This window comes from Oryx dammah, unplaced genomic scaffold, assembly GCF_014754425.2.
Source record: "Oryx dammah isolate SB20612 unplaced genomic scaffold, SCBI_Odam_1.1 HiC_scaffold_2, whole genome shotgun sequence".
Lineage (NCBI taxonomy): Eukaryota > Metazoa > Chordata > Mammalia > Artiodactyla > Bovidae > Oryx > Oryx dammah.
The window spans coordinates 137,948,662-137,966,129 of NW_024070186.1; the positions used below are offsets into that span (position 1 = coordinate 137,948,662).

Here is a 17,468-nt window from a genome sequence, read left to right on the forward strand (position 1 = left end):
ATTTTAAGGGAAAGAAGCATTGCAGAGCAGCACTTCTTTGAAAGTGGATTAGGTACCACTGGTGGCCTTTTAGGATCCTCCACATTGTCTCAATTACTCTGCTGCAATGTACACATCTTAGTTCTGGAATTAGTCATATACTTTGATTTTTAGATCATCATGGTACTTAACAGAATGTGGTGCCAGTTCTGTGAAAATCTTGGTAAGGCTGTTTTTTCAGGGTTAATTAAGAGAAATTTGGGCAAATGTTCTATGGGGGATTTTTCTTTCCCCCAATTATCCCCACATGAAAAAGGGTCTTAGGTGATTGTTTTACAGGGTACTTTGGAAGCATTAGCATAGATTGCTGACTTTTTAAGCCCTTCTCCAACAATTTTCAAGCCTCCTAACATTTATTCAGCGTCCAAGACATGTAAAACATAGGTCAGACACAAAAGTAAATAAAAGGATAGGCTAATACAACCAACTGCAGCAAACATGTGCCTTTGAGAAGTGCTCTCCTACATGCGGGGGCTTCCCTGGTGGCTCGGATGGTAAAGAATCCACTGTAATACAGGAGACCGGTGGGGAAGATCCCCTGGAGAAGGAAATGGCAACCCACTCCAGTATTCTTGCCTGCAGAATCCTATGGACAGAGGAGCCTACAGGCTAAAGTCCATGGGGTCACAAAGAGTTATACACACTGAGCAACTAACACATACTCTTACACACAGAGACCAAATTCCTTAGAAGCACAGGAATTCCAACACTTTCTCCTGACTGGGGACTGGAAAGTCTTCAGAGTAAAGGTTGGAGCTGAGCAGAGCCCTTCAGGATAAGGTTTACTCTCTCAGGTGATTTCTTGTACCTTATTTACATATTTGGAGGAAGCCCTCCGTCTGCCATTTCATTAATATTACTGACTCTCTTTATGAATGTGGCAGGCTGGTAAAGAGTCTACCTGCCAGTGCAAGAGACAGAAGAGACATGGGTTTGACCCCTGAGTCAGGAAAATCCGCTAGAGGAGGAAATGGCAACATAATCCAGTTCTCCTGGTTGGAAAATTCCATGGACACAGGAGCCTGGTGGGCTACAGTTTATGGGGTCACAAAGAGTCGGACATGACTGAGCACAGACACACACACACACACACACGGATAGGCATTCTCACCTCCTTTGCTCTTTGAACACATGGTCATCTCGCTTTGTCCTATTCCAGAATTTGTAGCAGGTGAACCTACCTTTCTTTTCTATGAGAAAGAGAGGTGGCGTGCAGTAGAGCATGACTTATTTTCTCTGGGTTGCTCCTTGGAGTTGACTGTTATACAGGGCTCTGAGAGTTTTGTTTTACTGGTCAATTTTCCAGAAAGCTGTATTTAAGCACCTTGATAAAGGTATTTTAATATGTTTCTCTCCATTCCTCAATTCCATTTAAATTATAATGATTTCTATAACAAATTATACAACTTTTATGGACTATTAATACATTGGTACTGATAATATTTCAAATACGATTTTGAATTACTTTGGTCATATAAGATGACTAAAGCTGATTTCTCTTACCTGTGTAATTCACTTTCAATTCAAGATGCATCATGGCAATGTCATTGTCCTTTCTCCGTTTATTGTAGTGTGGGTTTATGACAATTTGGTCAATCAACCTAGTTTCTATCTGAGGAGAAGTCAGATTTGATGCCATATACAGGCCTAGCACTGCTTTCCACTTCGACGGCTCTAAATTTCTCCTAAAGATTATGAAAACAAAAGAATAAGAAATTTCCCGTCCACCACAGTTACACTCTAGAGAAATTCACAGTAGATATTTCAGAACCACTTGTTCCTATCCTCAGATAATCTTGCACTTCTCTGAGGAATTCTTCTTTAAAAATATTTCCTTTAATTTCCAAATTGGGGAAGGAGTACATCAAGGCTGTATATTGTCACCCTGCTTATTTAACTTACATGCAGAGTACATCATGCAAAATGCTGGGCTAGATGAAGCACAAGCTGGAATCCAGGTTGCTGGGAGAAATATCAATAACCTCAGATATTCAGATGGCCCCACCCTTATGGCAGAAGGTGAAGAGGAACTGAAGAGCCTCTCGATGAAAGTGAAAGAGGAGAGTGAAAAAGCTGGCTTAAAACTTAACATTCAAAAAGCTAAGATTATGGCATCCGGTCCCATCACTTCACAGCAAATGGATGGGGAAACGATGGAAACAGTGAGAGACTATTTTTTGGGGCTCCAAAATCACTGCAGATGGTGACCGCAGCCATGAAATTTAAAAGAGGCTTGCTCCTTGGAAGAAAAGCTATGACCAACCTAGACAGCGTATTAAAAAGCAGAGACATTACTTAACCGAAAAACGTCCCTCTAGTCAAAGGTATTGGAGAAGGCAATGGCACCCTACTCCAGTACTCCTGCCTGGAAAATCCCATGGATGGAGGAGCCTGGTAGGCTGCAGCCCATGGGGTCGCTAAGAGTCTGACACGACTGAGTGATTTCACTTTCACTTTTCACTTTCATGCACTGGAGAAGGAAATGGCAACCCACTTCAGTGTTCTTGCCTGGAGAATCTCAGGGAGACTGATGGGCTGCCATCTATGGGGTCGCACAGAGTTGGACACAACTGAAGCGACTTAGCAGCAGCAAAGTTATGGTTTTTCTAATAATCATGTATGGATGTGAGATTTGGACCTTAAAGAAATCTGAGTGCTGAAGGATTGATGCTTTTGAACTGTGGTGTTAGAGAAGACTCTTGAGAGTCCCTTGGAGAGCAAGGAGATCAAACACCTATGTCCTAAAGGAGATCAGTCCTGGGTGTTCATTGGAAGGACTGATGTTGAAGCTGAAGCTCTAATACTTTGGCCACCTGATGCGAAGAACTGACTCCTTGGAAAAGACCATGATGCTGGGAAAGATTGAAGCCGGGGGGAAAAGGGACTACAGAGGATGAGATGGTTGGATGGCATAACCAACTTGATGGACATGAGTTTGAGCAAACTCTGGATTGGTGATGGACAGGGAAGCCTGGAGTGCTGCAGTCCATGTGGTCTCAAAGAGTTGGACACGACTGAGTGCCTGAACTGAACTAGACTGTGGTTTTTTAACTTATGTTTCCCATTAGAATCACCTGTTGCACTTTTAAATAACACTGCTCTCCCTTCCCTATCTCTGATTTAATGAGTCTGGGATGGAGAGAGGCATTTTTAAATATTCATTTTTAAATTAAATCTGTGTTGATGGTAAGGTTTGAGAACCACTGCTATAGATCACATTCCAGTGTGGAGACCACCTCTTGGTCCAAAGCTTCTTCCAGCAACCACAGCAGCTATAGTAACAATGAAAGGAGGTTCAGCAGCACTTCCTGTTTAGTGGATCACTGAATTCACAGAGGTCACATAAACAATAAAACCTATTATATTTATAAGGTAATACATGAACTTGAGCAGTTTCCACACATAATGAACTCATAAATTTTCATACACAATGTTGACTACTGATAATGTACTGATAAAGGATAACATTTGTATTATAGGCAGATTAAATTGGAGATTGTATTAGAATTTGAAAGTGTACAGAAATTCCTCAATGTGCTGTTGGTCAGCAACATCTTCATGCCAAGAAATTACCGTTGGAAAACTGGTATTAAGCCAACTGAGCCATATTCACAATGAAGTGAAATTTCCAATAACTGCAATATAGCAGAACTAGTCATTCAATTCTCTGTGGTCACAAATGCCTAGTTTAATATGGTACTTCAAATATTAGAATCCAAGTCACCTACAAATATATGTAAATATATAAAGGGCATGAAGTTATTTCAAGTCCATCTGTTATGTTTTTACCTATTTATTCATTACTTTGTGTATGCCTCTTAAATAATGGGCAATTACTCCTCTGAAAAAGTTGTATGTATTTTTACTCAGCATTTAATTTATATATTTACTTTATATTTGCAAAAAATGCATCTTAAAATTGCCACACTATTTTCCTACTTTGCATTTAATTATATTATTTATATATATTGTATCTTGCATTATAGTTTATATAACCAATGCATTATATTATTATTTATATATTAAATTATACATACTAATCACTTATAGTTAGTATTATTTAGTAATGATAAATCATTATTACTTCTGTTTATTTATTATCAATAAATTATTAAATTTACTATTTATAATTAAGTAACTCATAATCAAATCACTTGTAATAAATTAATAAATTATTGATTTTATTATGAATGATAATAATTATTTATTAATTGGTATAATTGGTATACTAATTATACTAATAACACTATATTAATGGCATAACATTTCGATAATAACTATTAACATTTGCTCAAAGGAAGTATGAGCCCATTTTATAGATTTCATTTTGAAGTTGAGTACATTTACTTAAAAAAATGATTGTATTCTTAAGTGTTTCTACATATTTTATATTCAGAAAAAATACATAAAAATTCTCAGTGGAATATTCAATTTATTTGCTGTCAATTTAAGTTGATAAACAATGCAGCTCGGATAAAATGCAGTTTAGTAGCTAAATTCCCAAATTATCTCTTTTGTATGTACTGTACTCTGAGAACTATTGAAATGAGAGAACTTGTAGGTAATGCAAAGTTTAGTAGTCACCATGTTCTCTCATTATTTTGGTATTTCAAATAGAAAAGCCGCACAAACAACAAACTATTAAGATTAAACATGCATGTTTTCATCTTCTTGTCTAATGTGGCTTTCAGCAATGTTATTTTGACATAATTCTTAATGATTTCTGAAATTATTATTGTGCTACAATGAATAGAGCCTCTCTTCCATGTTTTTATTTTTCTACCATCTGTAAGCAGCACTATGGATAAGAAATATCTCTCCAACATGTGTCCTTTGCACACCTCTCTCATGTCCTTTCTGCATAACTTTCTGTGTCTGTGTAACTAACTTCCCCCAGCATGAGCCCCACATTAGTACAAGCACAGTAAAATGACTACATCCTTTTCTCTGAGCACAAAAAATTGAAAATACGGAAGTCATAGCCAATGGTACTTATATCTTATGAATGAATGGAGAAATTTGCTAAAAATTCAGGTTCTTACATTCTATCTCTAGAAATTCTAATTTAGAAGGTTGGCATGGGACTCAAGAATCCGTACTTTATAATTACTATTGGTATATTGAGCAATACGAATCCTTCCTAGCTTTTCCATTCATCCAGAGCCAAGAGATGGGTGAAGAAAATCTTCAGAGGAATCACTACAGATGAAGAAAGGGGACTTGTTATATTTCAAAAATATTTTTGTCTTAAAGCATCTGTAATCTCATACAGCAAAGAAAAGCTATAGGACAGAAGACAGGTTGGGAAGGAAATAGTATATAACCCCATTGGACAGGCAGACCCAATCCAGCAGAGGCTAAAGATGCAGAAATATGGTATTTATAGTTAGGGCAAGTGGGCTGAATTTCTGCTACATTTCATATTTATCTGCTTGGTTCAAGCAAAGTGTTTTTCTCAGTAGCAAGGGAAAGAAAGGCATAGGTTGAAATGAAATACAAAGGTGTGTGTTCCTGACCTCTGCAACTTCAAAGACTGTGCACCTCATGGCATATAGTAGGTGCTTCAAAGATGCTGCCCTGGGTGGGATGACCTAATACTGTCCACTGTTTGTTGCTCTGTCCTGGGATGTATATAACTTCACTAATCTAAACATAAGAATGGCCAGGGGACATCCCTGGTGGTCCAGTCAGTGGTTACGGATCTGCACTTCCTCTGCAGGGAGCATGGGTTCTATCCCTGGTTGGGGAATTAAGATCCCATATGCCACTTGACATGGTCAGAAGTAAATATAAATAGTCATCTGATCTGTAAAAATCCTTTAAAAAATAAAGAATGTCCATTTGTAAATGGGATTTTCATTGTGGTAGGAAGTAAATATGGTAACATAATTATCATAGAGCAGCACAATATACTAAAAGGAAAAAAAAAAAAGATCAATGGGAACACATACTATAAACTGAATTTTTTAATATTCTCCCATTACTAATGGTGGCATAAATCAACCTCAGCAAGTTTGCCCACTGCCAACACATCCATATGTTTACAGAACTTTTAGTCTCTATTATCATTCTCCATGAATGGAAAAGAATTCCTAATGGAATTGCCAACTTCAATTTTCAAAGGCAAGAAAGAATTGAAATGCCACTGAAACGTGCTACAGTTGTCAGAGAGCAAGAAAGTTTTCAAGAGTATCAGAGGTAATTTTAATGCTGGAGAGGGTGTGGAGAGAAGGGAACCCTCCTACACTGTTGGTGGGAATGCAAACTAGTACAGCCACTATGGAGAACAGTGTCGAGATTCCTTAAAAAATTGCAAATAGAACTGCCTTATGACCCAGCAATCCCACTGCTGGGCATACACACTGAGGAAACAAGAACTGAAAGAGACACAGGTACCCCAATGTTCATCGCAGCACTGTTTATAATAGCCAGGACATGGAAACAACCTAGATGTCCATCAGCAGATGAATGGATAAGAAAGCAGTGGTACATATACACAATGGAGTATTACTCAGCCATTAAAAAGAATACATTTGAATCAGTTCTGATGAGATGGATGAAACTGGAGCCAATTATACAGAGTGAAGTAAGCCAGAAAGAAAAACACCAATACAGTATACTAACACATATATATGGAATTTAGAAAGATGGCAATGATGACCCTGTATGCAGGACAGCAAAAAAGACACAGATGTGTATAGTGGATTTTTGAACTCAGAGGGAGAGGGAGATGGTGAGATGATTTGGGATAATGGCATTGAAACATGTAAGAATTGAATTGCCAGTCTATGTCCGATACAGGATACGGCATGCTTGGGGCTGGTACACGGGGATGACCCAGAGAGATGCTATGGGGAGGGGGGTGGGAGGGGGCTTCATGTTTGGGAACGCATGTACACCCGTGGTAGATTCACGTCAATGCATGGCAAAACCAACACAGAATTGTAAAGTAAAAAAAAAATAAATAAAGTAACAACAACAAAAAAAAGAACAAAGAAGTCAGATTAAATGGGATAACACTGGCTAGCTTTAACAATATTAGTATCATATCAGTTCAGTTCAGTCGCTCAGACGTGTCCGACTCTTTGCAACCCCATGAATCGCAGCACGCCAGGCCTCCCTGTCCATCACCAACTCCCGGAGTTCACTCAGACTCACGTCCATCGAGTCAGTGATGCCATCCAGCCATCTCATCCTCTGTCGTCCCCTTCTCCTCCTGCCCCCAATCCCTCCCAGCATCAGAGTCTTTTCGAATGAGTCAACTCTTCACATGAGGTGGCCAAAGTACTGAAGTTTCAGCTTTAGCATCATTCCTTCCAAAGAAATCCCAGGGCTGATCTCCTTCAGAATGGACCGGTTGGATCTCCTTGCAGTCCAAGGGACTCTCAAGAGTCTTCCCCACACCACAGTTCAAAAGCATCAATTCTTCAGCACTCAGCCTTCTTCACAGTCCAACTCTCACATCCATACATGACCACAGGAAAAACCATAGCCTTGACTGGATAGCCTTAGTTGGCAAAGTAATGTCTCTGCTTTTGAATATGCTATCTAGGCTGGTCATAACTTTTCTTCCAAGCAGTAAGTGTCTTTTAATTTCATGGCTGCAATCACCATCTGCAGTGATTTGGGAGCCCCCCAAAATAAAGTCTGTCACTGTTTCCATTGTTTCCCCATCTATTTCCCATGAGGGTGATGTGACCAGATGCCATGATCTTCATTTTCTGAATGTTGAGCTTTAAGCCAACTTTTTCACTCTCCTCTTTCACTTTCATTAAGAGGCTTTTTAGTTCCTCTTCACTTTCTGCCATAAGGGTGGTGTCATTTGCATATTTGAGGTTATTGATATTTCTCCTGGCAATCTTGATTCCAGCTTGTATTTCTTCCAGTCCAGTGTTTCTTATGATGTACTCTGCATAGAAGTTAAATAAGCAGGGTGACAATATACAGCCTTGACGTACTCCTTTTCCTATTTGGAACCAGTCTGTTGTTCCATGACCAGTTCTAACTGTTGCTTCTTGACCTGCATACAGGTTTTTCAAGAGGCCAGTCAGGTGGTCTGGTATTCCCATCTCTTTCAGAATTTTCCACAGTTTATTGTGATCCACACAATCAAAGGCTTTGGCATAGTCAATAAAGCAGAAATAGATGTTTCTCTGGAACTCTCTTGCTTTTTCCATGATCCAGCAGATGTTGGCAATTTGATCTCTGGCTCCTCTGCCTTTTCTAAAACCAGCTTGAACATCTGGGAGTTCACGGTTCACGTACTGCTGAAGCCTGGCTTGGAGAATTTTGAGCATTACTTTACTAGCCTGTGAGATGAGTGCAACTGTGTGGTAGTTTGAGCATTCTTTGGCATTGCCTTTCTTTGGGATTGGAATGAAAACTGACCTTTTCCAGTCCTGTGGCCACTGCTGACTTTTCCAAATTTGCTGGCATATTGAATGCAGCACTTTCACAGCATCATCTTTCAGGATTTGAAATAGCTCCACTGGAATTCCATCACCTCCACTAGCTTTGTTCGTAGTGATGCTTTCTAAGGCCCACTTGACTTCACATTCCAGGATGTCTGGCTCTAGATGAGTGATCACACCATCGTGATTATCTGGGTCGTGAAGATCATTTTTGTACAGTTCTTCCGTGTATTCTTGCCCCCTCTTCTTAATATCTTCTGCTTCTGTTAGGTCCATACAATTTCTGTCCTTTATCGAGCCCATCTTTGCATGAAATGTTCCCTTGGTATCTCTAATTTTCTTGAAGAGATCTCTAGTCTTTCCCATTCTGTTGTTTTCCTCTATTTCTTTGCATTGATTGCTGAAGAAGGCTTTCTTATCTCTTCTTGCTATTCTTTGGAATTCTGCATTCAGATGGTTATATCTTTCCTTTTCTCCTTTGTTTTTCACCTCTCTTCTTTTCACAGCTATTTGTAAGGCCTCCCCAGACAGCCATTTTGCTTTTTTGCATTTCTTTTCCATGGGGATGGTCTTGATCCCTGTCTCCTGTACAATGTCACAAACCTCATTCCATAGTTCATCAGGCACTCTATCAGATCTAGGCCCTTAAATCTATTTCTCATTTCCACTGTATAATCATAGGGATTTGATTTAGGTCATACCTGAATGGTCTAGTGGTTTTCCCTACTTTCTTCCATTTAAGTCTGAATTTGGTAATAAGGAGTTCATGATCTGAGCCACAGTCAGCTCCTGGTCTTGTTTTTGTTGACTGCATAGAGCTTCTCCTTCAGTAATCACAATAATTATTCTAGTTAATAAAATACATTGTTAATAAAGGGTCATGAGTCCATAAAGAAACTCAAAAGAAAAAAAGCCAAATGTGTAAAAAGGCAGATGTATTGCAAAGGAAGGTTGAGAGGAAGGTTGTATTCCATTATTATCCTTTCTCATGAATAGGAAAGAGTTTCATACATATGGGATTTTTATTTCATCTGTTAAGTATAAGGGAGATCAGCCCTAGGTGTTCTTTGGAAGGAATGATGCTAAAGCTGAAACTCCAGTACTTTGGTCTCCTCATGCAAAGAGTTGTCTCGTTGGAAAAGACTCTGATGCTGGGAGGGATTGGGGGCAGGAAGAAAAGGGGATGACAGAGGATGAGATGGCTGGATGGCATCACCGACTTGATGGGTGTGAGTGTGAGTTGGTGATGGACAGGGAAGCCTGGCGTGCTGCGATTCATGGGGTCCCAAAGAGTCGGACATGACTGAGCAACTGAACTGAACTGAACTGATGTTTTTAAAATAAAGTTATGCATTTATGTGTTTAAGTGTGAAAAGAGAAATAAGTACAGGGAACAAAGATTAAGCAAAACAATCCTCAGCACTATTTGATCTGGTGGATTACTTCTGGGCTTCCCAGGTGGCTTTGTGTTAAAGAATATACCTGCAATGTAGAAGATGTGGGTTCACTCTCTGGGTCAGGAAGATTCCCTGGAGAAGGAAGTAGCAACCCTTTCCAGTATTCTTGCCTGGAGAATCCCATGGACAGAGGAGCCTGGTAGCCTATAGTCCATGGGATCGCAAAGAGTCAGACATGACCTAGCAACTGAACAACAACAAGGATTATATCTGGAAACTTAAGAAATCATCTTTGAGTGCCTTTCTTCACTTGATTCCAGGGCTATCCACAGATTTGAGATTTTCCTCTCATTTCACACTCTACTCTTCCTCAGTTTCTCTTTCCCAGCTCTTTTCTTCTCAAAAATTTAGATATTAGAATACTCTAGAATTTTCTTTCTGCCTTCTTCTTTTCTTCATTAACATTAGTTTCAGTGATGATCTTATCCAATGCTATGACTTTAAATACCAGAAATACCCATGTCTCTTGAGTCTCTTGCATTGGCAGGCAGGTACTTTACTACTAGCACCATCTGGGAAGCCTGGATTCTGGAAGGAAGTTTCAAATTTAATACACAAAACATCAGAACTTTTACTCCCTTTCCAATCCTGTTTCTTCTCATTTTCTTCATCTCAATAAATGATATCAACACTCATCTTATTGCTTAAAGACAAACCCTTTATTCTTCTACTTTTCTATCTGTTGTTGTAGTCTGGTCACTAAAGTCATGTCTTTTTGACCCCTTGAACTGCAGCACGCTAGGTTCCCCCAACCTTCACTACTTCCAGAGTCTGCTCAAATTCATATTCATTAAGTTGGTGATGCTATCCAACCATCGCATCATGTGCCGCCCACATCTCCTTTTCTTTCATTCTTTCCTAGTATCTGCTCGTGGCTCAGATGGTAAAGCATCTGCCTGCAATGTAGGAGACCCAGGTTTGATCCCTGGGTCAGGAAGATCTCCTGGAGAAGGAAGTGGCAACCCACTCCAGTATTCTTGCCTGGAAAATCCCATGGATGGAGGAACCTGGTAGGCTACAGCCCATGGGGTCGCAAAGAGTCAGACATGACTGAGCAACTTCATTTTTCCCAGCATCATGGTCTTGTCTAATGAGTTGACTCTTCCCATCAAGTGACCAAACTATTGGAGCTTCAGTTTCAGCATCAGTCCTTCCAATGAATATTCACAGTTGACTTCCTTTAGGACTGACTGGTTTGATCTCTGCTGTCTGAGGGACTCTCAAGAGTGATGTCTCTGCATTTTAAAATGCTGTCTAGATTTGTCATAGCTTTCTATCCAAGGAGCAAGCATCTTTTAATTTTGTGGCTGCAGTCACTGTCTGCAGTGATTTTGGAGCCCAAGAAAATAAAATCTGTCACTGCCTCTAGTTTTCCCCTTTTTATTTACCATGAAGTGATGGGACTGGATGCCATGATCTTGGTTTTTTTTTTTTTTTTAATGTTGAGTTTCAAGCCAACTTTTTCACTCTCTTCTTTCACCCTTATCAAGAAGTTCTTTAGTTCCTCTTCACTTTCTGAGATCACTAGCAACTTTAGAAGACTCTCAGCATCTGAGTGTATTAATAAGCTCCAGACATTTGTCCAGCTTTCTCTAACATAATCTTAGAGCCACCATTGTTTCTTTCTGACTGGTTCTCCCAAGTTTATCCTTGCTCCCCTCAGCAGTGGAATCTCTACACAGATACCTGACAAGACAAGGTCACTCTTCCACCTTCCAGTCTTACATCTCACTTACCGCAGTCAATTGAGTCCTCCCCAGGGCCTAGGATATGGTCTTGCTTACATCTCATATCTTGTTCCTACCCCACCATCAATCACTTCCTGATTAACAGTGGTAGAAATGTTTCTCAGTGTTTCTGTTTTCTTCCCTACCCTGTAATATTAGCATCATTCGGGCAAAAACTTTGTTGGTCTGTGAACATTATTATCCCTAAAACTTAGAACAGTGCTTGGCACAGGCAAGTGTTCCCTGGGACTTCCCTAGTGGTCCAGTGGTTAAGAATCTTCCTTCCAACGCAGGGGACACATGTTACACCCCTGGTCAGGGAACTAGGAGCCCAAAACTAAGCCTGTGGGCCACAATAGAAAACTCACACACCTCAATGAAGACTCAGTGAAGCCAAAAGCAGAACAAAAAACAACTGAAGCAATATATGAAAAACAAGATGTAATCCAGGAGTCAGAAAGATTGAGCACAACCAGTGGTTACACATATCAGCCAGGTAGAGAGAGGAGTTGCAGATCAAGCCATATCAGCACACGTGATTACACAAAATAAATAAGGGAAGAGAGCACACAGTAATGCCATCCAAGATGAAGAATTCATTCTCAAAGTAGAAGTAGCTTCAGAGATCAGATGCTGAAACATTTAGGAAATAAAATTTCTGAGTGGACTAATAATAAGTTACCTGTTAATAAAAGTATGTTATTAAAAGTAGTGCTGATAGAATACTATGAAGGAAATGAGTTATATGATATGGGCCAAAGGTGACTTTAAGTAGATGACAACAGATTGGAAATTGGCATCTCTTAGAAAAGAAATCAAGATCCATACCGTAACCAAAACCCAATAAGTCACTAATCTTGACATCCCTACTGGCTTAGGAAAATACTCTTCATTTTTTTTGATCTGTAAAAATTACTAAAATCTTGAAAAAGTGTAACAGGATTTCTGCAACCTGAAGGAGATAATTTATTATTAGCTGATCTCATACAACCATAAGAATAGGTAGATAGAGAAACTAAACCCACAATACTTTTTTAGACTATGTTTAAGTAGAAATGAAATAATTTTTAAAACACTATATTTGGGTAGATTCTGTGTCCTAGATCTGTCTGTTTGAGGCATTAAAAAGAATCCAAAATTTAAACTGTAATTGCAGTATCAATTAATTAATTAATGTTGGTGGCTCAGATGGTAAAGAATCTGCCTGCAACCAGGAGATGTGAGTTCAATCCCTGGGTCAGGAAGTTCCTCTGAAAAAGGAAATGTCAACCCACTCCAGTATTCTTGCCAGGAGATTTCCATGGACAGAGGAGCCTGGCAGGCTCCAGTCCATAGGGTCACAAAGAGTCAGACATGACTGAATGACTATTGCTCACTGTAGTCAATACTGTTTAAAAAGTTGGTTTTCAGAGTTTTATTATCACTATAAGTTAAATTAAATTAGCACTAAATAAAGCATAAATAGTAGTGTGTATTTCTTGTCATACACCAAAACACCTGGTTATGAAATCATCTATTTCAGAAATGTTAACACCTGTTTCAATAAATTGTTTTAATGAGAAATGAGGTAATCCATATAGTGCATTTGATCTTCTCTGAAGAGCAAATTACAAGAGGCTTCTTGTCAATGATAATTTCATTATTGTGCTCAGTCGCTCAATTGTGTCCAACTCTTTGTGACTCCACTGATTGTAGCCCACCAGGCTTCTCTGTTCATGGGATTTTCCCAGCAAAAATATTAGAGTGGGGTGCATTTCCTCCTCCAGGAATTTCATCATGAATAGATGTCTATTCAATAGATGTGATCCATACTGTAAATTATAAATGAGTGACCCACCCAGACTGAACAGTGGTCCCTTCTGGAGTCTACTTTAAGGATGGTGATGACTGGGAAGGGGTAAGGGAGGAATTTCCAGGTGGTGGAAATGTTTTATGTCTTGATGAGAGTGTGGCCACACAGACATATGCATTTTTAAAACTAATCAAATTGGACATTTAAGATTAGGCATTTTGCATATGTCAGTGGGAAAAAATGAAAGCAATGTTAAACTCTGGTTGCTTTAGACGGTGTTATGGTTCACAATTTTCAAACTACTTTTCCATTCTAAGCTTGGACAAATCCATAGTTATTTTGTAGACAGCATAAATAAGCTTTGTCATAATTGGAGATGAGTTACAAATATGGAAGGAGAAAAGACTAAAATGTATTCTATTGTGTTTTATTTGAATTGTTCCATTTTGAGTTCATATTTATAGAGCTATGAGAGTATAGAGATATGCCCACTGAGAGGGTCTAGAATCAGAGCATACCAGCAGCTATAGGGCTGTAGATGATATTATTTTTAAAATGTAGAAGGAACTAAAATTGCTGAATGGATTTGGAGTTTCTTATAGAAAGCTTAATTTGAGGGCAAGGGCAGGGAAAGTACAAGATGAACCTGGAACATTTTATTTTGCCAGAAAGTAAGGAAGTTCTCAAAGAATGGGGATATATCAAGACCAACAAGGGAGCAAGCTTGAAGGGTTTCCCCAAATATGAGGACTTTCTATAAAATAACTTGCTTGTATTAAAAAGATATCAAAAACAAGAAAAAAGGGCTGACAAAGACAAAGATAGTAAGGCCGACAGAAAGGCTGTTTTAGATTAAAGATGAAAGAGACATGGCAACCAAATTGAGTGCATTATACTTAATTGGTTCTTGGGTGGAGAAAACATACAAGCTACAAATGTTCTAAAAAACATACTTGGGACAATTGACAAAAGTAAATATATACTGTGTTAATTAATTAGATAATTGTATTGCATGCATGTTAATTTCCATGATTTTCTGCGATTATGTAGGAAAATATTCTTGTTCTTAGTTTAAAAAAAAAATAACAAAGAACACAGTGTAAAGAGGCACATGTTTAACCCACTGTCAAATGATTCAGAAAACAAATATTTCTCCAAAGTGGAGGGAATGAAAGAATGAGAAAGTTCTCATAGCATAAAATGTAAACAAATGGTAAATGTCAGTGAAGGTACACAGGAGTTCTCTGTACTATTATTTGCAATTTGGGGCATGTCTGAAATTATATCAATATAAAAAGTGTAGAAAATAAATGTGCTGAATATCTCATGGGTAAGACTTAGAGTCTTCTTCCAAGGACATTTCCTGAGCAGGAACAATAAAAATTTTATTGCACATTTCTCTAATTCACAAAAGCATTGCAGCATCTTAATTTTGCCCTGGCAATCACCCTAGGAGGTAGATATTCTGTGGACACTCTACAGATGAGATCCTGAAACCCACAGATTGACTCGAAGTCACACAACGTCAGCGCCATGAAAGAGTAAAAGGGAAAGTGAAGTCACTCAGTCGCGTCCAACTCTTTGCAAGTCCATGAACTGTACCTGTCAGGCTCCTACATCCACGGGATTTTCCAGGCAAGATTACTGGAGTGGGTTGCCATTTCCTTTTCCAGGGGATCTTCCCAACCCAGGGATCAAACCTGGGTCTTCTGCACTGCAGGCAGACTCTCTACCATCTGAGCCACAAGGGGGCTTCCCCTTTAGTCGGTACCATAAGTACCCTTCGTTCAGTCAGTACCATAAGTAGGATCAAAATCCTATTCTCTGAGTTGAAGTCCACCTTGTCTTTAAATCACAGCAAAGTCGGCTCATACTTTCCAAATATCTCTTTTAAGGTTGAAAAAAAAAAAAAAAGCCAGACACAATAGTAAAGGAGAAATGGAACAAGCACAGGGAAATTTAGTGACATTCAGGAATACTGAAGCTGAGGGATGGGAAAGGGGGTATAAACATACAAATGTAGACAGAGAAGAACTGTTCAATTAAACCATTTGACTATCCATAGGTGGAAACTCTTGGAGCAGATTTACATCAAGGTCAGGTCAGATCAGGTCACTGGCTTCCCAGGTGGCTCTAGTACACTGGCCGATGCAGGATACATAAGAAATGTGGGTTCGATCCCTGGGCCGGAGAGACCCTCTGGAGAAGGACATTGCCTCCCACTTCAGTATTCTTGCCTGGAGAACCCCATGGACAGAGCAGCCGAAAGGGCTACTGTCCACAGGGCTGCACAGAGTTAGCTTATGGCTGAAGCGACTTAGCACGCAGTACAAACGTAGGCAATTTGTGTGAGGCTTTCCGGGTGGCCCAGGTGGTAAAGAACCCCCCCCCCCACCTCCAATGCAAGAGACATAAGAGATCAGTGTTTGATTCCTGGATCAAGAAGATCCACAGGAGGAGGGCATGACAATCCATTCCAGTATTCTTGCCTGGAGAATCCCATGGACAGAGGAGCCCAGAAGCCTAGTGGGCTACAGTTGGATACGACTGAAGTGACTTAACATGCACACAGGCACAGGCTATTTGTATGGTTTAGTTTCAGCAAGTTTCTTGATTTGGGTTCTCCTTTTTATTAGGAAATTAAGCTTTTTGCTGTATAAGTAGAGTTTTAAAAATCAGAGTCAGTATTAGCATATTTATAAGAATAGTTTTTTTGGATAAAACTCTCTGAAATAATATCAGAAACTTTCTTGGTTAGAGATATAAGTAAGAAAGCAAGAAAATTCCTGGCAACTGAAAAAGAATGAGATATAATACCACTGAGGGGCTAAGGAGAGTACAAACAATGCAAAGTTGCTGAGGAAAAGTCTGAGCTATCACAATTCTATTACAGCTTACACTTGCTTGCGTTTGTTCAGATTTAAAACTGTATGAAAAGTTATTTTATGTCCTGTATGACTGAACTTGTGTTTATATTAGATGAAAATGTTTTTCCACTTCCTTCATGTATTCATGGTTTGAAAAGATGCTATTGGCATTCTTAACCCAAAATAAGTACATCTGTAAAGTAGATAATTGAAAGATGTCATTAACATCACTGCAAGCCTGGTTGATATTTAGAAAACATATGTTCTGCAAGAACATCGAATGGGCGAATTTACCAAATCTGATCTTAATACAGGAGGTTGGTCTCTTACTAAGACCTACCTATGGTGCAGCAGAAAACATTGAATTTCCAGCTAAAGATACCTTTTACCTGTAACATAGTTAGGATAGAGATCACCCATTGGTGACATGCCCAATGCACAGAGCATGTGTAGGTAAAGGTTGAAGTCTTGTTTAGCAGGGAATGGGAAAATTGACTACTACAGATGTTTTTTTATGATATGGTAGAAAAAAATGATTAAAATAGAGTTATCAAGAAGCAGCAAAGTCAGGGTGCAGTTTAGATATGGGAGAGGCTGTAGTATTTTCACCCAGATACAGAGTGTAATGCACAGACTCTGAGAACTTTTGAAGCAGACAGACAGTACCTTGGAGAGTCCTCATGAAGCCCAGATAATTGGCCAAACTACAAATTAGGGTCCTTACTTCTAGGCTCCCAGCATTCTCAGTGTGAGTTTGCTCTCATTCTGGTATGATGGGTATTTCACATTAGGCTCAATTCATTAATACTCATTCTTCCTGGGCTTCCCTGTCTTTCAAACAATTTTGACTGCCTTTGTGGTTGATTTATCTCCATTCATCCAAGAACTTTCAGTGTCTGTGTTTGTACAAAGTTAGTCTTTTAACTTGATTAATGGCAGTTGTCTCCTCCATTCTGCACACACACGCCACTTTTTCACTTAGAGATTCTGAATGTTTGCAGCTCATTCTAACCCTCATTTCCTGGAGGCCTCTCCTACTCAATCAGGGGCAGGAAATCACCCTTGTGAGGTCTCAGGAATCTATGAGGAAGCTACCTTTTTCTGACCTAATTCAGAAATGTTGGAATATAATTACATAAAGAGATGACATCTTTCAGGCAGATGAAGAAATTAAC

General features: G+C 39.2%; 1 protein-coding gene across 1 annotated transcript in view; it reads right to left on the minus strand.

Moving 5' to 3' along the window:
• The window catches only part of TMPRSS15 (transmembrane serine protease 15), a 156,545-nt gene that overhangs the window by 9,868 nt on the left and 129,209 nt on the right, over nucleotides 1–17,468 (minus strand). Inside the window, exon 22 of the mRNA XM_040227475.1 lies at nucleotides 1,543–1,724. Within this exon, the coding sequence (XP_040083409.1) occupies nucleotides 1,543–1,724 (182 nt within the window). The remainder of the gene's footprint in view (nucleotides 1–1,542; nucleotides 1,725–17,468) is intronic.